The 18,475-nt window shown below is 32.3% G+C and overlaps 1 protein-coding gene and 1 long non-coding RNA gene across 3 annotated transcripts; both read left to right on the top strand.

Moving 5' to 3' along the window:
* The first annotated feature begins 1,151 nt into the window (after window positions 1-1,151).
* Window positions 1,152-5,068, top strand: LOC130614467 (forkhead box protein C1-A-like). 2 transcript variants are annotated; one of them, XM_057435894.1, is made up of 3 exons: window positions 1,152-1,530; window positions 2,647-2,781; window positions 3,326-5,068. In XM_057435894.1, the coding sequence occupies exon 3, from the start codon at window positions 3,334-3,336 to the stop codon at window positions 4,783-4,785; it is 1,452 nt and encodes a 483-aa protein (XP_057291877.1). In that variant the 5' UTR covers window positions 1,152-1,530; window positions 2,647-2,781; window positions 3,326-3,333; the 3' UTR covers window positions 4,786-5,068. The 2 variants fall into 2 exon arrangements, with proteins under 2 accessions (XP_057291877.1, XP_057291876.1); XM_057435893.1 differs by lacking the exon at window positions 2,647-2,781 and having other exon boundaries at window positions 1,154-1,530.
* Window positions 5,069-6,985: 1,917 nt separating this feature from the next.
* On the top strand, window positions 6,986-17,456 carry LOC130613743 (uncharacterized). The gene is made up of 3 exons (XR_008975723.1): window positions 6,986-7,766; window positions 8,189-8,267; window positions 16,850-17,456. It is a non-coding gene; the product is annotated as an uncharacterized LOC130613743 (long non-coding RNA).
* Window positions 17,457-18,475: the final 1,019 nt, after the last annotated feature.

Here is an 18,475-nt window from a genome sequence, read left to right as displayed (position 1 = left end):
CCACAGTGCACAGTTTGTAGATATCAGTGGAAGGAAGCCATGTCAATCACACGGCTTGTGGTCATTATTTATAATAACAAAAGCACTTTGTGAAAGAAAAAAAATAAATTAGACAATATAAAAAACAAAGTATATCAAAATGACATCTTCCTTTTAATCTTTATTTTAGTTCCAGGAGGCTTTGCTACGTACTAATGTGAAAGCATATGTTTCTTCTAATACATGTTTTGATTTCTAAAATTTGTTAGCTTCTTGCGTGCGAGTTAAAGATAATCTTAATTAGCTAGCTACATCATGTGTTTCACGATATTATCATATTTTTTTTATATTAATATATTTTTTGCTTCTTTTTCCCGATTTTTCCGATTCGTTGTTCCGATTTTCAATTTATGATTTCTTTCCAAGCGCTTTGTTTGACTGCTTCAATTTCTTTACCTACATCAACATTTTATGTCTTTTCTGATTTGCTGGTTTTCAACTTAAATATATTGTTATGTTTGTTGTTGTTGTTCTTGATTGCTTCGATGTTGTTGTTGTTATTGCTGATTTTTGTTATTGTTATTGTTGTTGTTGTTGTTGTTGTTTTTGTTGCATCAAGAATGTATTTTTAAATGCAACCAACTACATATTATTTAACCTTGTGTCATCAAATTTCTGCAAAAATAGAATTAAGGTTAGTTGCTTTATATTTCTATTATAAAACTTACACTAGTTTTAGCAAGTCTTTTTTACCCTTTTAAAGCTGCGTGCAAGAATGGCGAGTCTTATTTACTAAGGGTTTATCTATTAGCAGTGCATCGTTGTTGGTGTCGGGTTGCAATTGAACTGTTGAAGGGATTTCATTCTAGTCGAAAGCATATTTAAATCTGTGAATAAAAAACGATTTACAATAGTAGGCGTATGAACTTTGTTTACATTTGCACGCGAGTCAACAAATTGTTTACTTAAACAAAAATTTAGCATCTTAATATTGAAACGTAATGATTTTACTCGCAGTGGTTGTGTTTAAACATTTTTTAAAACTTTTATTTTTAGCTGTGGATATTTTAAAGGTGCATTAATGTTTTTCGGAAAGTGTTGATCTCGTCCAAAAGATGCGGTAAAATCAAACAAGTCGTGATTTTTGTCACTGTTTTTGACAATTTTGTCACCAATGATTATCCTATGTTACAGCGGTCTTTTCGTCATATTGTAGATCGTCGTAAAATAATGATTGACACTTTTCTCTTCACCACCACGGTTAAGTCGGAAGATCACAGCGTGTACTACGCAATATGACAGATCGTGAAACTGTGAAAGGTTCTTGTTAAGAAAAGAAAGCTCTCTTAAAAATCGTTCATTTTCAAACCTTTTATTCAGAGAAAGACTTTTTTTCTTGACAAAAATAAAAATAAGCATTGCATTAATTTGTGATTTTATTTACCAAGTCTCATTCTTGAATTTTAACTGTCAACACAAGGTTTATATATAATTTGTGATTGTTGTTGTTCTTGAAGAAGATCTTGTTGATCCATTGGTGTTATTCAAAAGGTTTGTAGATATTGTAAATAGAACTTTACCGAAAGTTGATGTTCTTTTCATCTAATGTTGTTTGTCTAAAAATATTAAAAGAGAAAATGTAATATTATATAGATAGTTTGTATGACAAGAGGTGGGAGAGGGTGGGCTGCTTGAGTTTTGAAAACAACAAATTGTTATCATTTTGGATTTGCATATTTAGATAATTTTAGTTTAGAAAAACAAAAACTAAAAAGCATAAACGAAGCAAGCGTGCATCTGCTAAACAAATAATTCTTTTAGAATATAATTAAAAAAAAAAGAATGTTGCGTGAAGACACACTCGTGTGTGGCTCATAATGGAAGAAATAACGCGTCCAAACATTTCTCAATGTTTGAACCTTTTTCAATGTTTGATATTTCGCATGTTACATGATATGAACCCAATTTTCATTCAAATTTTTTTATTGTTATATTTCTTTGTATGTTAGTAATTGAGACTGGCTACTCAGGTTTTGATAAAGAAACAGAATAATAATGTCTGGAAATTCTCTGGTGTGATTTTTCTGCGGATCGTTAGAACAATTGCACCTACAGTTGCGCACAGCTTTGTAAAGAATCCCTAATGATTAATTACTAAAATTTGTGAAAATGTAAGAAAAAAAAATTAAAAAAGTTTTTTCTTACTCCACTGGTGTTCACACGTAATTAAAAATAAGAAAAAGATAGACGAAAAAATATCACACTTTTCTTAAAAAGATCACAGAGTTCTTTTTTTAATTGTGTGAGATTAATGTCGATTTAGAACTTACAGGATCCGTCTTTTAGCTTGTTACACATTGTTTCTAAGTGTTTCCGTCTCAAAGAAAAGTTATCAAGAGGGTTTAAATCTCTTTTCTCACCTAAGAGGATATCTGGTGGGGTACAAAAACCATGTTAGCGAATTAAAAGAATATAATTATTAAGTTGACGAATATAACACTCGGACAGGGAGTTCCGTATTTATCCCCAAGCACTTAATTAGGCAATCAAATGTCTTAACTAATATTAATTTCTTTAGTTAACATGTTTACCTTTTTTAATTTATTTTTTTGCTAAAATAAGAGCTTTTGTCTTTTAATTAAATATTTTATCCGCTTAATTATAAAGGAGTAAAACGTGATTCCGTCAAATGAAAACAGAGAGCCTGCGAAGAACTACGAAACGAAACGGAAGTATAGCTAGGTCACAGCGAGACGATTTTAGTATTCTAAACTAAAAATCATTCAATTGTCGGGAGAACATGTGAGGATACATTTTTCTGTTTATTTTGTCATTAGTCTATTTTTTCCTAAATTTTAGAAAAACTTTAAGGATTCTGATAACAAAACAAAGTTATTTAAAGATTGAGGTTAAACAAGAAGATAAAAGTTTTGTAATATATTGTGGATGAAAAATTATTTCAGGAATTATTTTGAATTCCGAACTTCTGTTTTCTTAAGATTATTTTTATAATTTTTATATCGTCTTACCAATGTTTTTTATTTTTCGTTTTTTTTTAAGAATTATATAAAAACAAGTATATACAGCTTAAAACTGGAAATAATCTATAACGAAATTTAATACATCGGTTTTAGCAAATAAAAACATTTTCGCGCCAAAACTGAAATCAATGCACCACAAAGTATTATTTATATTTTGTTGACATATTGCTCATTCATTTTAAAGAAAACTTTAAATATTTTTTCGTGTTACTGGGAGAAAAGTTTAAATGTTAAAACGTAAAAACTGATTCATTAAGATTATAGTTAATTTTTATATATAATTTTTACTTGATTTATCTTTTTAGCAAAAAATATGGACGTTCCACCTTTCACAACATCGTCTGTGGTGGAGAGCGCGGCTTCTGCTTGCCCTACACCCTACTACAGTTACAGCCAAGACCCACAAGCCTATGCAGACTATTATCGTTCTAGTGTATACCGTGGCGGTCAAACTTACGCCAACATAACCAGCCCATACTACCCTGGAAACCCGTACGGTGACCCGCATTATCATCATCATTATTACACTCCATATCCCATGTTGGGCATGCAATCTCAACAGAAAGAGTTGGTAAAACCACCTTATTCATACATTGCACTTATATCGATGGCCATACAAAGTTCGCCAGAGAAAAAGCTCACACTGAGTGGCATCTACCAATTTATTATGGATCGCTTCCCTTATTATCGTCAAAACAAACAGGGCTGGCAAAACTCTATTCGACATAACCTTAGCTTGAATGAATGTTTTCTTAAAGTCCCTCGTGATGATAATAAGCCAGGAAAAGGTAGTTATTGGTCCTTAGATCCTGACTCCATAAATATGTTCGAAAACGGCAGCTATTTGAGGAGACGCAGACGGTTCAGAAAGAAGGATGTGAAGAAAGAGGATGGAGATATTGACGATGATGAGGAGGACGAGAAAGAAGTGTTGATGGAGAGCCAGCACAAATTGTGGACGAACAGCCATCAAGAGAAACTGCTTCAAGAAAGTACTATCATTGAGGAGGTACAGCATAAAAATGAAAAACTGGTTACACGAACCCACGAGGAAGTCATTGATGAAAGCGATAAAAAGCCACCTCAAGATGAACAGGCGGTAAAAGTTGAGGAGAGAGAGAATTTTCACGCGCATAACGAAATTCACTCCAACGGCGTGATTAATAACACTGATAGTAATAACAACAGTGAAAAATCATCTACGGTGGAGGAGAACGATAAAGAATCTAAAGTTCCATCAACGACCACCATATACGATGCTGGTCAAACATTCACAAGGGCGACATATCCTGATGTTAGCCACACCATGTCTTACACCAACCTCGATTCCAGCTTTCTACAGTACCACTTGAATTACAGTTTCAGCGATGTTTCCTCTTCAGTATCAGCTGCTCGATATGCAGCGGAGAGAGGGTTACCAGCAACTGTCCCTCCTCCTTTGGACTATATATCACGAGTGACTGGCTCTTCCACCGACGCTGCAACGTTAGCCGCAGTGACACAAGCCGCAAGAGACACAGGTGGTTCAGCTGCATCTCGATTATCTGAGCTTGCTTCGTCATCAAACGAAATATACAATGGATCACCATCGAGGTTTCTCTCACCACCAAACAGTCCTTTTCCTAATGGTGAGGGAAGAGCGGAATTCTATCCTCCAATCAATGCTGCTGCATACAGCACTTTCGGTACTGTTCCTGGCGAGCAAGATAGAATAAGTTCGTTTTACACTCCATATAGACCGGTTACGACTACGTACCCATATTGAGAAGATGATTTTTTAGTGAATATATAGGACTTATTAAGATATATTTTAGATTGAATTTGTAACATAAAAGTCTTTTATTGTGTTTTATATATATATTTCATTCTTTATCTTTTAAAAACAAATTTATTTTTAATATTTTTTATAGTGTTTTAATATTTTTAGAGTGACTGGATTGTTTTTAACGATTTAAAAATTACAAATTTTGAGAGAGTCATCATAAAATGTGTACAATAACAAACCATGCAGAATATAGTTTTTCTTCTTTATTTCCAAAATAAATAATTTCTTTCGTAAAAAGAAGATATACCAGATCCTATTTTGAAATACATATGCAAAAAAAGTCTTTTTGAAACAAAAACTTGATGCTTCTCGAAACTGCGAAGTCTCTTTAAAAACAAACCCAGCCGCATTCATTACTTTTTGAGCTAGCGCGAATACTGTCTAAATAAAGGTTGTTTTTTCAGAAAATGTTGATTTAAAATGTGCCTATATCCATTTCTATCTTTGCGATGTGTTTTGTTTTCTTTCATATTACGACTTACAATAATAGTGTCTATTAAGGTTAAAAAAAGTTGAACGCTTAGTTTGGCAAATATTTTGTTTCAAAATTAATAAGGTCCTTCCAACAACACAAGGGCACGTGTGAAAATATTTTTGTTCTTATTTTTGTTTTTATGAGGAGTAAAGAATTCGTACAGATGTGTCCATCTGATAGAGATGTAGTAGCTGGAAACAAAATGTGGAATTTTCTTTGTGATTCACGAAAGCTTTATCATTTATCATTGTTAATTCATCTGTTGTTTTTTTTTGGGTTTTTTTTTAGTATATTAGTTTTTTTGTGTAAAATGTGCACATTATAAAAACATTTTTTAATTTGTTCTTTACAATTTACAATCTTTACTTTATTTTTCTCGAATTGCGATTCACTATATCGATTTTGCCTTTAAGAGTTTTTTGTTGGAATTTTTAATGCCTCTTTTAGAAGACAAGTTGGCCAATTAAAAATAATTCGTAGAATTTTTTGATAAATATAACAAGGGTTATTGCACTTGTATTTTACACGACCAATTTATCATGTACATATATTTTAAATTTCTCTCCAAATTTTTTTTTATATTTTTATCCCATCTTTACACATTTTAAATTTTATTGTATTTTTGTATTTTTTTGTATTTTAGTAATTGTTTTCACTTTTTTATTTTCAAAATATTTTTTAAGAAGTTGTTAGAAAAGCACGTATTTCTCTTTATCACGAGTTTAAAATTCTCTTACTGGGAACAAGAAGAGAACTTTAACTCTACCGAAAATTTATCAGTGTATCTGGACCTTTACGCGTAAAGTAGAATTTACGCTGTAAGTAAGTGAAAACGTTTTTAACTCAAAGTTTTTTAGATGAGAAATTCGGCTTATTAATAGAAACGTATTTTATTTTGATATGCAAGATATAATATTCATATATTTATAAGTTTTATGTAAATGAGAAAAATGACCACGACTCTACCAAACATTTTGTGTTGTTTATGACTTTTCATCCATGCCAACATATAACCACAATCCTGCAAAACAAATTTATAGCTTACAGGCTAACCGAGTACGGATCACAAATGTTTTTGATTTCAGCTTACATGGTGTGGAACGGATACGCATGACATTTACAAGAGTGAGAACAAACACGTATAGCTTTTTCATGAATTGCAAAGGCTTAGCCGGAGGGATTGTTATTTGGACTTAACACTTCAGAACAGCATTGACCGGCTGTCCTTAACCACGTGATAAAAACATTTTACAGTCAAAATACAACGCGACATTTTTAAGACAGTGTTAACAGCGAGTTAGGAGCATATTTAGGTGTTAATTTTTCTTATGAGCTGGTAGAACAAAACTGCTTATAATTCTGTACCTTTTTATAATTTTTTCGCATGCTGAAACGTTTGTCAAATATCAACACTTGTTCTATAATATTGACATAATACACAGTCATTTGAGAAGAATTAAAAAGTGTGTCACCAGAACAATGCTTTGTTAAGGAATAAAAATCACGTATACATAACGTATCTACACGTTTCTTCCAAAAAAACTTTATTATTATTAAAATCTTTTAAAATGTTAAGCTTGTTACCCCATTGCGCCATTTCCTCAACTCACTACAAGCTAAAACAAGTAGCAAATAATCTCAAGTGACGTCATGGACTCCCTAAAAAGAGAATTTCCTTAAATCCTTTTGCAAACAAGACATTTCATGACGTAATTAATTGTTTTTATTTTATTAAATTCATTAGACTTGATCATCATCAATTTCTCCATGTTTACTATTCAACAGGGTGGCAAGCCTAAGAAAATAATGGGTTGGGGCGGGTGGTATTATTTGGTTAATTATCACCGAAAATGCCTTAAGGAATATGAAGCACCGCAAGAAAGAAAATGACTAAAATGTCATCACATTCTTGACATAAATGACGTTCACTCTTTTTCCACAAGCACTATATCAGCACCTTGGCATGTTCAAGTTGTCGTAATACAACAAAAATCATCGCACTGACGTGTGTAAGGATAATGATAAGAAGGTGCACATGTAGAATCAAGAACAATCCAAATTTATGTCAACATCAAATTCTATATTAACAAGTACGGGAATTTTTTTTAAAATTAACATGCATCAATAACCACGTCATTGTCCTGGAATAGATTAAAAAAGATTGACAAAACGTATAAGTTCTCTTGGAACAAAGGCGAATGAAATTAATGTCGAATTTTTTTTTATTTCGTTTTACTTTAAGTGACGTAAAGCGCGAGCTTAAAAGTCGTTAGACCAAATTTTGGGACTGACGATGAGCTGGCGCAAAAGTGTCAATGTTAAATTAGAACCAGCGTAAAAAGCGCCAATCTTACAAATAGCTGTCGCGTATTGCACGCATGTGTCTTTGTGAGGGGTGTCATTAACACACGTCTATCGCATATAACGTCTCATTGTTATACTGCTAGTAAGTATTTATAACTTTTTGTGCAATTCCTTACACAACTTAAGTCATGTTTAGATCCTAAGTCAAGAAACAATTACAACTATGTCTTTATTGACCAAACACATGGCAAGTTTCCAACCTCAAAACATGAACATTTAATTTAATCACGTGACTCGTTTGTATTTATTAATTCATTTTTAAATTATTTTTTTCTGCTTTATTTTTATTGATTTTAACTTTGCTTATACTTTTTGTTATTAGTTAAAACTAAATTATATTTTACTGCGATGCATCGATTAAGAAGCCCTACGTCAAATTCTAATATAAGAGTTCCTCTCAAATGAGCGTTCCACTAGAAAGACGTAGAGATATGTCCGGGTGTCTAATCAATGCTGTACGCGGTACCTGGACGTGTTTTACATTTACTAGCTAATTACCTTCAGGTGTACGCTCCGATCAGGCAAGCATAAAACGTTAACGAATTCTTTTTTATTTTCACACTGAAGGTAAAAGAGTGTTCGAGTAAGTATTAATATTATCCCGTGTTAGCAGTCGCAATGGCCCCACTCATGAAAACTAACAAATCGCTCAAATTATTATTGTTAGCAGAAAAAATTTAATTGCTTATTAAGCACATATTTGTTGTCTCATAGTTTGATGCTTGTTTGTTTGTTTGTTTATTATTTACGTAAAGAAACGGAACAACAAGTCAATAAGCATAATACAATAACCCATTATCATTGTCTTGTCATTCAACAACTATGTACCCATTCTCCTCCACACGTGTTATTCAACAACTATACATAAGCTCTCCTCCACACATTATTTTCTTTGTATAATGACGCAGTAAATATAGGTGGTTAGAAGTTCTTGAGAAAATATTTCAAGTACTATCATTTTACCAAAGTTCAAAATAGATTTGAAAATTTCAAAACTTTAAAAAATGTTTCTAATTGACTAGTATCGGGGAAGAAAACAAAAAAATACTTCTTCATTCTTTGTAAAGAATGGTTAACTTGCGGATTGGCCATTAACATGGCTTTTTTAAAGTGGACACAAGCTGGCGTCACTTTGGAGCACCTGTGGAAGAGCTACTCCCACATTTCAAGACTCGTTTGTTTATTTTATTTGAATAACATCTCAAAGTTTCAGACTTGATTTCAGGAAACCATAAAATAGGAAACCAAAGTCTAAAAATATATTTTGTTGCTGTTTTGTTATTGTTGTTATTGTTGTTGTTATTGTTATTGTTGTTGTTGTTGTTGTTGTTGTTGTTGTTGTTATTGTTACTTGTTTCTATCTCATAAAGTTAACTGAACATACTTTCTGAGTATGCTGTAAAACACAAATAAATTTATCGCGTGAGTGATATTTTCGAGAGACTTTTTCGGGTATAAAAATTTCATAATCTTGGACAAATTATTTAATCGTGAGGAATTTTTCGTCACATAAGAGGTAAACGTCAACCAATGTAATACTTTGTTATTTATTCTTTTCGCAGGTCTTAGCTTGATTTAACGGATTAACCAGATTAAAAATTAATCATTATTCGGTTTATTTAGTTTTTGCGCGCCAGAATCGTAAAATCTGAGTATATTTAGGACAGAAATTTAAATTCGGACACCTAGCTACTTTAAGGCAAAGTAAAATGAAATAAATTTAAGATATACTTAACAATATTAAAAATAGTGAAAAAATTTACACAATTATTCATTTCTAGATAAATATTGATGTTGAATGTAAAAAAGTCTTCACTCTCGCCACCGCAAAAACCAACAAAACCGCAGCTCACAAACTGACAACTTGTACAGGCCACCAGAAATATAATTCTATAATTGTAAACAGTTAAATCACTTCAGAATCTGAATTTTGAAAAAAATTTTAGAGAAAAAGAAAAATTTCTTTTTTTACATCTTCCTGACAAACACAAAACACAATGCGAGAGAGAAAGAACAGTATTGAACTGTTGAATATATATTAGAAGCGCTTCTAACAGCGCATGCGCGTAATGTGCGCACTGATTGCAGTGCAGAATCCGAAAAAAAAATGTTTCCTGAAATCTTCGAAATCATGAAACATCGCATGCCTAAAAATTCTATAGCTACGCATCCTGATTTACTATTTATAATTAAAGGCGTAAGGGTTGGGTGGAGGTAGAACGACTGTTCCAGTTTTTAGTTTGTAACTTTTATATAGCTTATTAAATTTGTCAAAAAATTTTATTTTTAGATTTTTACTAAATTAAGTAATTAATGGGAAAAAGAAATGTAATCTTATAATTTGATAAATTTATGGTCCTGGGACGAAATTTCCTATGAAATAAATGTGTATTTTATTGATTGGAAATTACATGGCATACCTTTTGTCCACAAATTTAAGTTTATAAGAGGATAATTTTTTGGAAAATAACGACCAAAAGACAATACATAATCTAAATGAGCTATCTTTCATTTAAAAACAAAAATAGGCTGAAGATGTTAAGATTTTGAAACTGCATACATGTCTGCTATAAAAAAGTAGGTGCTAATGTAAATTGGAACCTTGAAGCATCGACTACAGGGGTTATGTTAAAAGAATTTGACCGCCATTTTATTTATTTCCGAGAAACGTTTCCGTTGTAGACAGGTGTCCACTTAAAAGGATGTCCGCTATGTTAAGATTTTATGTATTAGAGAGAGAGAGGAAACATGTATAAATCGCTTCATTCAATGTTGCTTCTTTCAAGTTAACGCTGCAGTGACATCTTCAATTACTCAGAAAACAAAAAACGTACATTATTGAATTCCCTTTCATAGTGGAAATGCTTCTTTCGTAATTAAAACTGATTTGAGAAAGGTAAGAACACGTTTAAAAAGATTAGAGTTGCATCAAGTATTAAAAGGTTTAAAAGCAAAGAATAGGAATAATTTTCTTGAAGTTTATTGCTTCGTTGACGTTGACACTAAGTTACAACTCATTTTATTTATATGATGTTCTCGCTCGCGTATCTATGAACTTTAACAATTCCAAGATTTTGACTTTTACGGTATAAAATCAAAGCCAGATCAGATTTTGACACCAATCCTGCAGTTTAAACACCGGGGGTTAGGTAACAACGTTTTAATAATAGTTTTGGATTGTTCTAAGGTTTGTTAACTAGTTTTTAGCTATTTAGCTGTACATAAAAGTTGGAAAGGAATACTACCTAACTACCTTTTGTTGGCGTGTCTGATATTTCCAGTTATGGAGCTATAAAACTGCTAGCTACTAGAACATTAAAGACGCATAATTTATGTTTGGGTAACGGTTAGCCAACTGGACTCAGCTCCTGGACAGCAGGAGCAATACATTTGTTGGTATAAAGGTCCTGGCAAGCTGCAATTGTGATCAAGCAACTTCAAAAGAAACTTTGGAGTTTTCTTTCAAAAGCTCCCTTACTTTTCTGAAATCTGCTATAAGAATTCTCAAACAAACCCGAAGCTTACATAAGTTAAAGTGTGAATAAATGTTTTTATTTTCATCCAAAACAATTCTTATGTAAAGCCATATTTTAGGGCCAAAAATATAAACAACGGACCCCACGATGAAAAAGTCAATTATCACCTTCTCTTAATAAAAAGAGCTAATAGTTAAAAATTAACATTCTTATCTTGTCGACATAAAACACGTACAGATCCTATAACGTTTTGCAATTCCACCTTTTCCATAGGGAATTCCATAGGGACTACAAAAAATTTGACCATGAAACTTTCCGGGGGGGACCTTTTTAAATCGTTAAATGAAACCGATTTCTTAGGTATTGATCTTGAAGCATCTTTGAACAAAGTCATGAACACTCTTAATATACATGCTCCAAAGAAAACGAAATATTTGAGAACCAACCAAGCATCTTTTATGAATAAAGAGTTAAATAAGGCAATAATGACTAGATCTAGACTAAGAAATAAATACTTAAAAAACAAAAGCGATGAAAATGAAACTGCTTTTAAAAAGCAAAGAAATAAATGTGTCAAACTAGTACAAAAAAGTAAAGAAACCTACTATAACAATTTAGAGATTAAAAGTGTTACAGATAATAAAAAATTCTGGAACACAGTTAAACCTTGCCTTACTGAGAAAGTCAAAAACAAAGAGCTGATAACATTAGTTGAAAATGGAAAAACTATCACTGATGACCTTGAAATAGCATCGATTTTCAATGATTATTTTTGCAACCTTGTTCCCAATCTTAGAATCAAGCTAAATGAAAATCCACAAAAGGATAATATTTTTAATGATAAATCTATTGAGACCTCGTTATCGAAATTTGCTAATCATCCAAGTGTTGTCAAAATCAAACAGTTTTATGGCGAGTCTGGTAAAAAGCTTTCTTTTAGACGAGTCAGCCTATCTGATGTTACAAAAAAAATTAAAGATTTGGATAAAAATAAAACTACACAGCAGTCTGACATTCCAACGAAAACAATACAGGAAAATTCTTTGTGCAATAGCATAAATTATAACATCGACCAATCCAATTTTCCAAAAAGCCTTAAGAACGCAGACGTCATTCCATTTTTCAAAAAGGAGGACCGTACGGACAAGTGTAACTACCGCCCGGTCAGTATACTGCCTAATATCTCTAAGATATTCGAAAAATGCTTATACGAACAAATTGAAGCTTTTTTTCAACCTATTTTTAACAAGCAGCAGTGTGGTTTTCGGAGAGGTTTTAGTACGCAGCAATGCCTTATAGCAATGATCGAAAAATGTAAAAAAAGCCTAGATAATAAAGGATCTTACGCAGCGTTATTGACAGACTTGTCTAAAGCTTTTGACTGTATAAATCACGATTTACTTATTGCTAAATTGCACGCTTATGGGTTTGACAAGGATGCTTTGAGATTAATACATAGCTATTTAACTGGCCGGAAACAAAGAGTTAAAATAAACAACTCATTTAGTACGTTACTGGACATTTTATTTGGTGTGCCACAAGGGTCTATTTTAGGCCCACTACTCTTCAACGTTTTCCTGATAGATTTATTTCTGATAACGATTGAAACTGATATAGCTAGCTACGCAGATGACAACACCCCATATACGTATGGGTCTGATAAAAATCAAGTTGTAGAAGACCTTGAAAAAATAGCAAAAAGAATGTTTATATGGTTTGCTGAAAACGGTATGAAAGCCAATGAAGCAAAGAGCCATCTTCTTTCTAGCTTACCACTTGATACAAAAGCTGGAGACACGTACATTGAAAACAGTGACCAACAGAAACTGTTAGGGATAAAAATTGATCGGAAATTAAAATTTGATTTGCATGTAACGGACTTATGTCAAAAAACCAGCCAAAAACTACATGCGTTAGCGCGTGTTGCACCTTACATGGATACTTAAAAAAGAAGAGTTATTATGAAGGCTTTTGTTACCTCTCAATTCAGTTACTGTCCTTTGATATGGATGTTCCACAATAGAACACTGAATAACAGAATTAATAATCTGCATGTAAGAGCACTTCGAATAATCTATTGTGACCATACATCAACATTTAAGGAACTGTTACATAGAGATAAATCAAAAACGATACACGAAAAAAATCTTGAAACACTAGCTATAGAAATATATAAAGCTAAAAACAAACTCTCACCTGATATAATAAGTGATATTTTTCTGTTCCGTAGTAGCACTTATAATTTGAGAAATGAAAGATAACTTTGCTATCGCACAGCAAAAACGTCTACTTATGGCACTGAAACTATCTCAAATTTCGCGCCAAAATTGTGGCAGATGATACCATCAAATATAAAAACATCTGAAACGTTACAAGAGTTTAAGTCAAAAATTAAGAAATGGAATCCAAAAAGTTGCCCTTGTAGGTTGTGCAAACCGTATATTAATGGATTAGGTTTTATTTGACAGGCAGACTTTTATTTAGTATTTATAGCATTTTGCGGTTTGTTTTTGTTGTTTTTTTTCCCGAATTTTCTGGTATACCACTTCCTTGCAATATATAGGATCTCAAAAATAAAAGCTATAGTCTAACCATCATTTTGTGGCGCCGTAGATTAGTGGTTATAGCTCTCGTACTCTGTGCGGGAGACCGGGGTTCGATTCCTCTTGACGGCGATTCAACATGGGCGAGTGAATGTTACAATAGCCCCGGGTTAACCCAAGCCATGTGAGGGAAATTGGGAAGATGGCACACTGTGTGGGTCGTTGGATGTTGCCGGGAGTTGTCTAGTAGAGCGCAGGCCCTAATTGGGTCTGCGTCGCTCAAAATGAGCATTAAATACTCTAGGACTCTCCATCTAAGCCATGGCCCCTCCTGGAAATAATAGACAGGGTATATCCCTCGATATTTGTGAGGCTAGCCATGTAAAATATGCACATCTATCTATCTATCCTTTATTTCAGGATGATGGTATGCAAAGCAAAGAAGTCAAATTAACTAAATTAATTGCCTTCTTCATTGACTTTAACTAGCGAATTTTCCCGAGAAGCTAGAATTTTTTTTTTTTTTTTACACGTCAATGTAAAAGAAATTGTTAATAATAATAATAATAATAATAATAATAATAATAATAATAATAATAATAATAATAATAATAATAATAATAATAATAATAATAATAATAATAATAATAATAATAATAATAATAATAATAATAATAATAATAACACCTTGTTGTGAATTCTCATAGAAAAATATGATATTAGCTCCGTTCTTAATATTTTTGTAAAGGGAGACTATTTATTTAAGCAAACAAAATGGTCGCATTGAGGAGTAAGTAACTAGCTCCATAATCATTATTTTCATGAATAATCTCTTAAAGCAGACGGTTCTAGTAAATTATATTAGTATTATTAGTTACCCAGGATAGCCTCTTAAGATCATAATGGTACTATTATCAACGAGGATCTGCGGAGAGTGTCCTAGTGCATTCAAAATTCTTATTTGAGCTACTAATTTGTACAAGCACAACTTCTAAAGGTAACATATTTAGCTTTTATATATTTGCAACACGTACCGTTGATTTTTTTCCTTGTCAAAAAAGTACGTCCAAATTATATAAGCACCCCTTTAAAAAGACGAAATTATTTAAATTTATGCGAAATGAACCAGCAGTGAATCTTGATTATTTTTAATTCATGCATTTAAAATTTGTTAGCGTTATCAAAGCTTTATTTTACGTAAAACCCACGTTTTAATTTGTATCAATTTGCAGAGAAAACTAATTTTTGATTAAATTAACTTTACATAACAGGAGTTTAAAGGAGAGGCGAACTGCCCACGGCACGCTGCTGAATAAAAGTTCATGATGACTGTGTTGATTTTAAAGACCAGACCGACTGGCATAGTCAGCTCTAATCAATTTACATGTTCAGCCATTATAACAAGAAAAAAGACTAAGAATATTTCATAATGAAAATATCTGTAGGGTTATAAAAATTTGATGTATTTCACATAAAAATGGTACATTTTCATGTAAAACTCTGCAGAACGATATCACACTAGACCCAAAATATAAAACAGTCTGTTAAAAATACCAGTTTTGTTTACATCTTTGTGGGTGCTGAATTTTTTTTATAATTTTGTTTTTTCACACATTTGCGAAACGGGCGGCTAAATTAAAAAAAAACAATGGAATATATTTCTCCTTATTGTGATGGAAACGGGTGAATACGCACACAAAAAAAAGTTAAACAACAAATTAGCAAAAAATGTTGAACATCATGCGAAGAACATTTTTATTATTTCATACGTATACTGAACAAATTGATATTTAGTTTGTGAGTACAGATAAAGAAAGTAAAGATTCATGAAAGAAAGATAAAGCCACCATATTGCGCGTTCGATTTGTTGTTAAATAACAAACTTCATCGTTCGAAGCTCGTAGTAAGTTGTGGAAAACGGACGCAAAACATAAAAAAATAATGTTGTTGGTCATGATAGATATTTCTTATATTCAGAGAAGTTTAAATGAAAGTTAAAAAATGCTGTAATTATTATAGTACGTAGAATATTCTTGGTTATCTTAAGGGAAAGATTTTATTTTTGATGTACGTACATCCAAAACCTAGCTATTGCAAAGATTTTGCTAGGAAGATATACAGATACTTAGGTATGAAATATAGTTATTTATTTCTTATTATAGTAGTTACCTTAGTAGATTTTAGGAACTATTTTCTGGCTACCACAAAATAGTTTCTTGTTCGCCTCTCCTTTAATTTTGGAATTTCTAAATATTTACAGAATGTTTTCAACAGGTTTTTCTTAAGGCATCTACAGTACCCAACTTTTACCAAATTCAGAACATATACCACGTGTAGATCTGTATTTTTTATTTATTTAGTTGCGTGTACTTTTAAAAGGTTAGCTATTATTTTACCACAATAGACTAGCTGTAAGATCCGGTGTTAAACACTAGCGTATAAGTGCAGGTAAACTGTGTCATACGAGATAAGCGCTTTAGTAAAGGCTCGCAGTATGTCATCCTAATACAGAATAATCCTTTAAGGATACTGACATCAAACTAACTTCTGGCCAAAGAATTTACAGTATCCTTAAATTCCTATGTTGCATAAAGTTAGACCCACAATGTGATGTTATGTCACATACCTGACTTGCTTATAAAACAAAATGGCTTAAAAGTTTAAATAGGACCTCAAGGTAATGAAAATTTTTCTTCAGATCCTGATTTATGTCCCTTGCATTGTTAGGGGCGGCGCCACAATTTTCAAAGGGGGGGGGGGGGGGGTGGAGCCTAGGCATAGTTTGAGATTTTGAGATTTCAGAAACATCAATTTTCAAAATTATTACTTAGCAAAAGAGTGGGAGGGGGCTGAAGTCCCCCTCAGCCCCCCTAGTGGCGCCGCCCCTGATTGTACTAGAGTTTTTTTCTTAAGAAGATACCAGTAAATCTCTAAGGAGATTTTTTTCACTGTATGTAACGTTTGGGAAGCCGTATCATGCTTTCTCTTAGGATACATTGTCACGATGGATAAGATCAAATATGACCTTAGCTAGTATTATTAACATTTTTTCCCGGGTTGCTGTCGTTTAACCTTTGGGAGCAAATATCTAAGTTATTTGAAAGTATAGTACATGAAAATTCTAAATTTTACCGTTATTATTATAGAGATGTTATTGGTAGTGTGACAAGTTTTTAAAGATATTGGTGTTTCGATCTCGGACTCGGTAATGGAAGCAACAAGTCATAAATCTTAAGTGTTGTTCAGTTTATTTACTATTTTACTATCCTTTTACTATCCTCTTAGGTTATTCAATTTTGTATATATATATCCTTTTCTTACGCTTACGCTACCCCCTCTGCTCTTTTGTGCTTTACACGTACACTTTGCTAGCGAATCTCGTTCTGTCGTAGGATTCTGGGACATCGAGCTTTGCCCTCACCCTCATCATTGCGCAGAAGATTGGGAAATTAAATCTGTATTCATTGTCATACCATATTTACTCCGTTATTCCCACCTCTTTATTATTTCTTTCTTTCTATTATCCCCGCCTCCCTAGTAAACGCGCCCTTTTGGTATTTCCTAAAAAAATAATCCCTTTTCTACAATGATAGCGCGAGTGAGATTGCTGATATTTGTACCGAGTCTATAATGTATTTACGTTCTTCTATTTTCGTCGCATGTAGCAGTGTAAACAGCATTTTACAACAATTTCGAATGTATACATGTTAGACTTTTAGTTAAAGAATATAATTTTTTTTGTTTTTTATTGCACGTAACTGATCTGCCTTAAATTTATCTGCCTTTTTATGCTTTTTACACATAATTCTATGAGTGAAATTTTGTTTAAAATAATGGTAAAAAAATATTCCCGCCACTCTAATTTCCAGTAAAAAAGAAAAATGCGACAAAAGAAAATGGAAATTGTATGAAAGTCACCGTAATCTCGGGCTAAACGTTCTCTGATAATGGTAGCGGGATCGAGGTATGTGTAGTTGTTAACAGAATTAGGGAAGCACTTCATGGAAGGATCCATTTAGTCTGTGAATATGTCGTATCCGACATTGTCGTATTCTTCCAACGACATCCGACACACGACGTTAAGCAATTTATCAACGTCGTAATGTTGTTAACACATAATACTGCCTAGTATACATACTAGTGCCTAGCATAATATCTTTGTAATATACAGTAATACAGTGTAGTACATAGTAATATCCCGTATTTTACACTGTATTACTTTGTAGTATATTCAGAAATACACTGTAATACCTTGTAGTATTCAGTAATATACTGTAATACTTTGTAGTATTCGGTAATATACTGTATTACCTTGTAGTATTCAGTAATACACTGTAATACCTTGTAGTATTCGGTAATACACTGTAATACCTTGTAGTATTCAGTAATACACTGTAATACCTTGTAGTATTCGGTAATATACTGTAATGCCTTGTAGTATTCAGTAATATACTGTAATACTTTGTAGTATTCGGTAATATACTGTAATCCCTTGTAGTATTCGGTAATACACTGTAATACCTTGTAGTATTCGGTAATATACTGTAATGCCTTGTAGTATTCAGTAATATACTGTAATACTTTGTAGTATTCGGTAATATACTGTAATACCTTGTAGTATTCGTTAATATACTGTAATGCCTTGTAGTATTTAGTAATACACTGTAATACCTTGTAGTATTCAGTAATACACTGTAATACTTTGTAGTATTCAGTAATACACTGTAATACTTTGTAGTATTCAGTAATACACTGTAATACCTTGTAGTATT

The sequence above is a fragment of the Hydractinia symbiolongicarpus genome, chromosome 11 (assembly GCF_029227915.1).
Source record: "Hydractinia symbiolongicarpus strain clone_291-10 chromosome 11, HSymV2.1, whole genome shotgun sequence".
NCBI lineage: Eukaryota > Metazoa > Cnidaria > Hydrozoa > Anthoathecata > Hydractiniidae > Hydractinia > Hydractinia symbiolongicarpus.
The sequence above is the reverse complement of the archived record's forward strand: the minus strand, read 5'-3'. Positions and strand labels throughout refer to the sequence as shown.

Coding starts and splice junctions, on each gene's coding strand:
- LOC130614467 (XM_057435894.1), top strand. CDS start 3,334: ATGGACGTTCCACCTTTCACAACATCGTCTGTGGTGGAGAGCGCGGCT.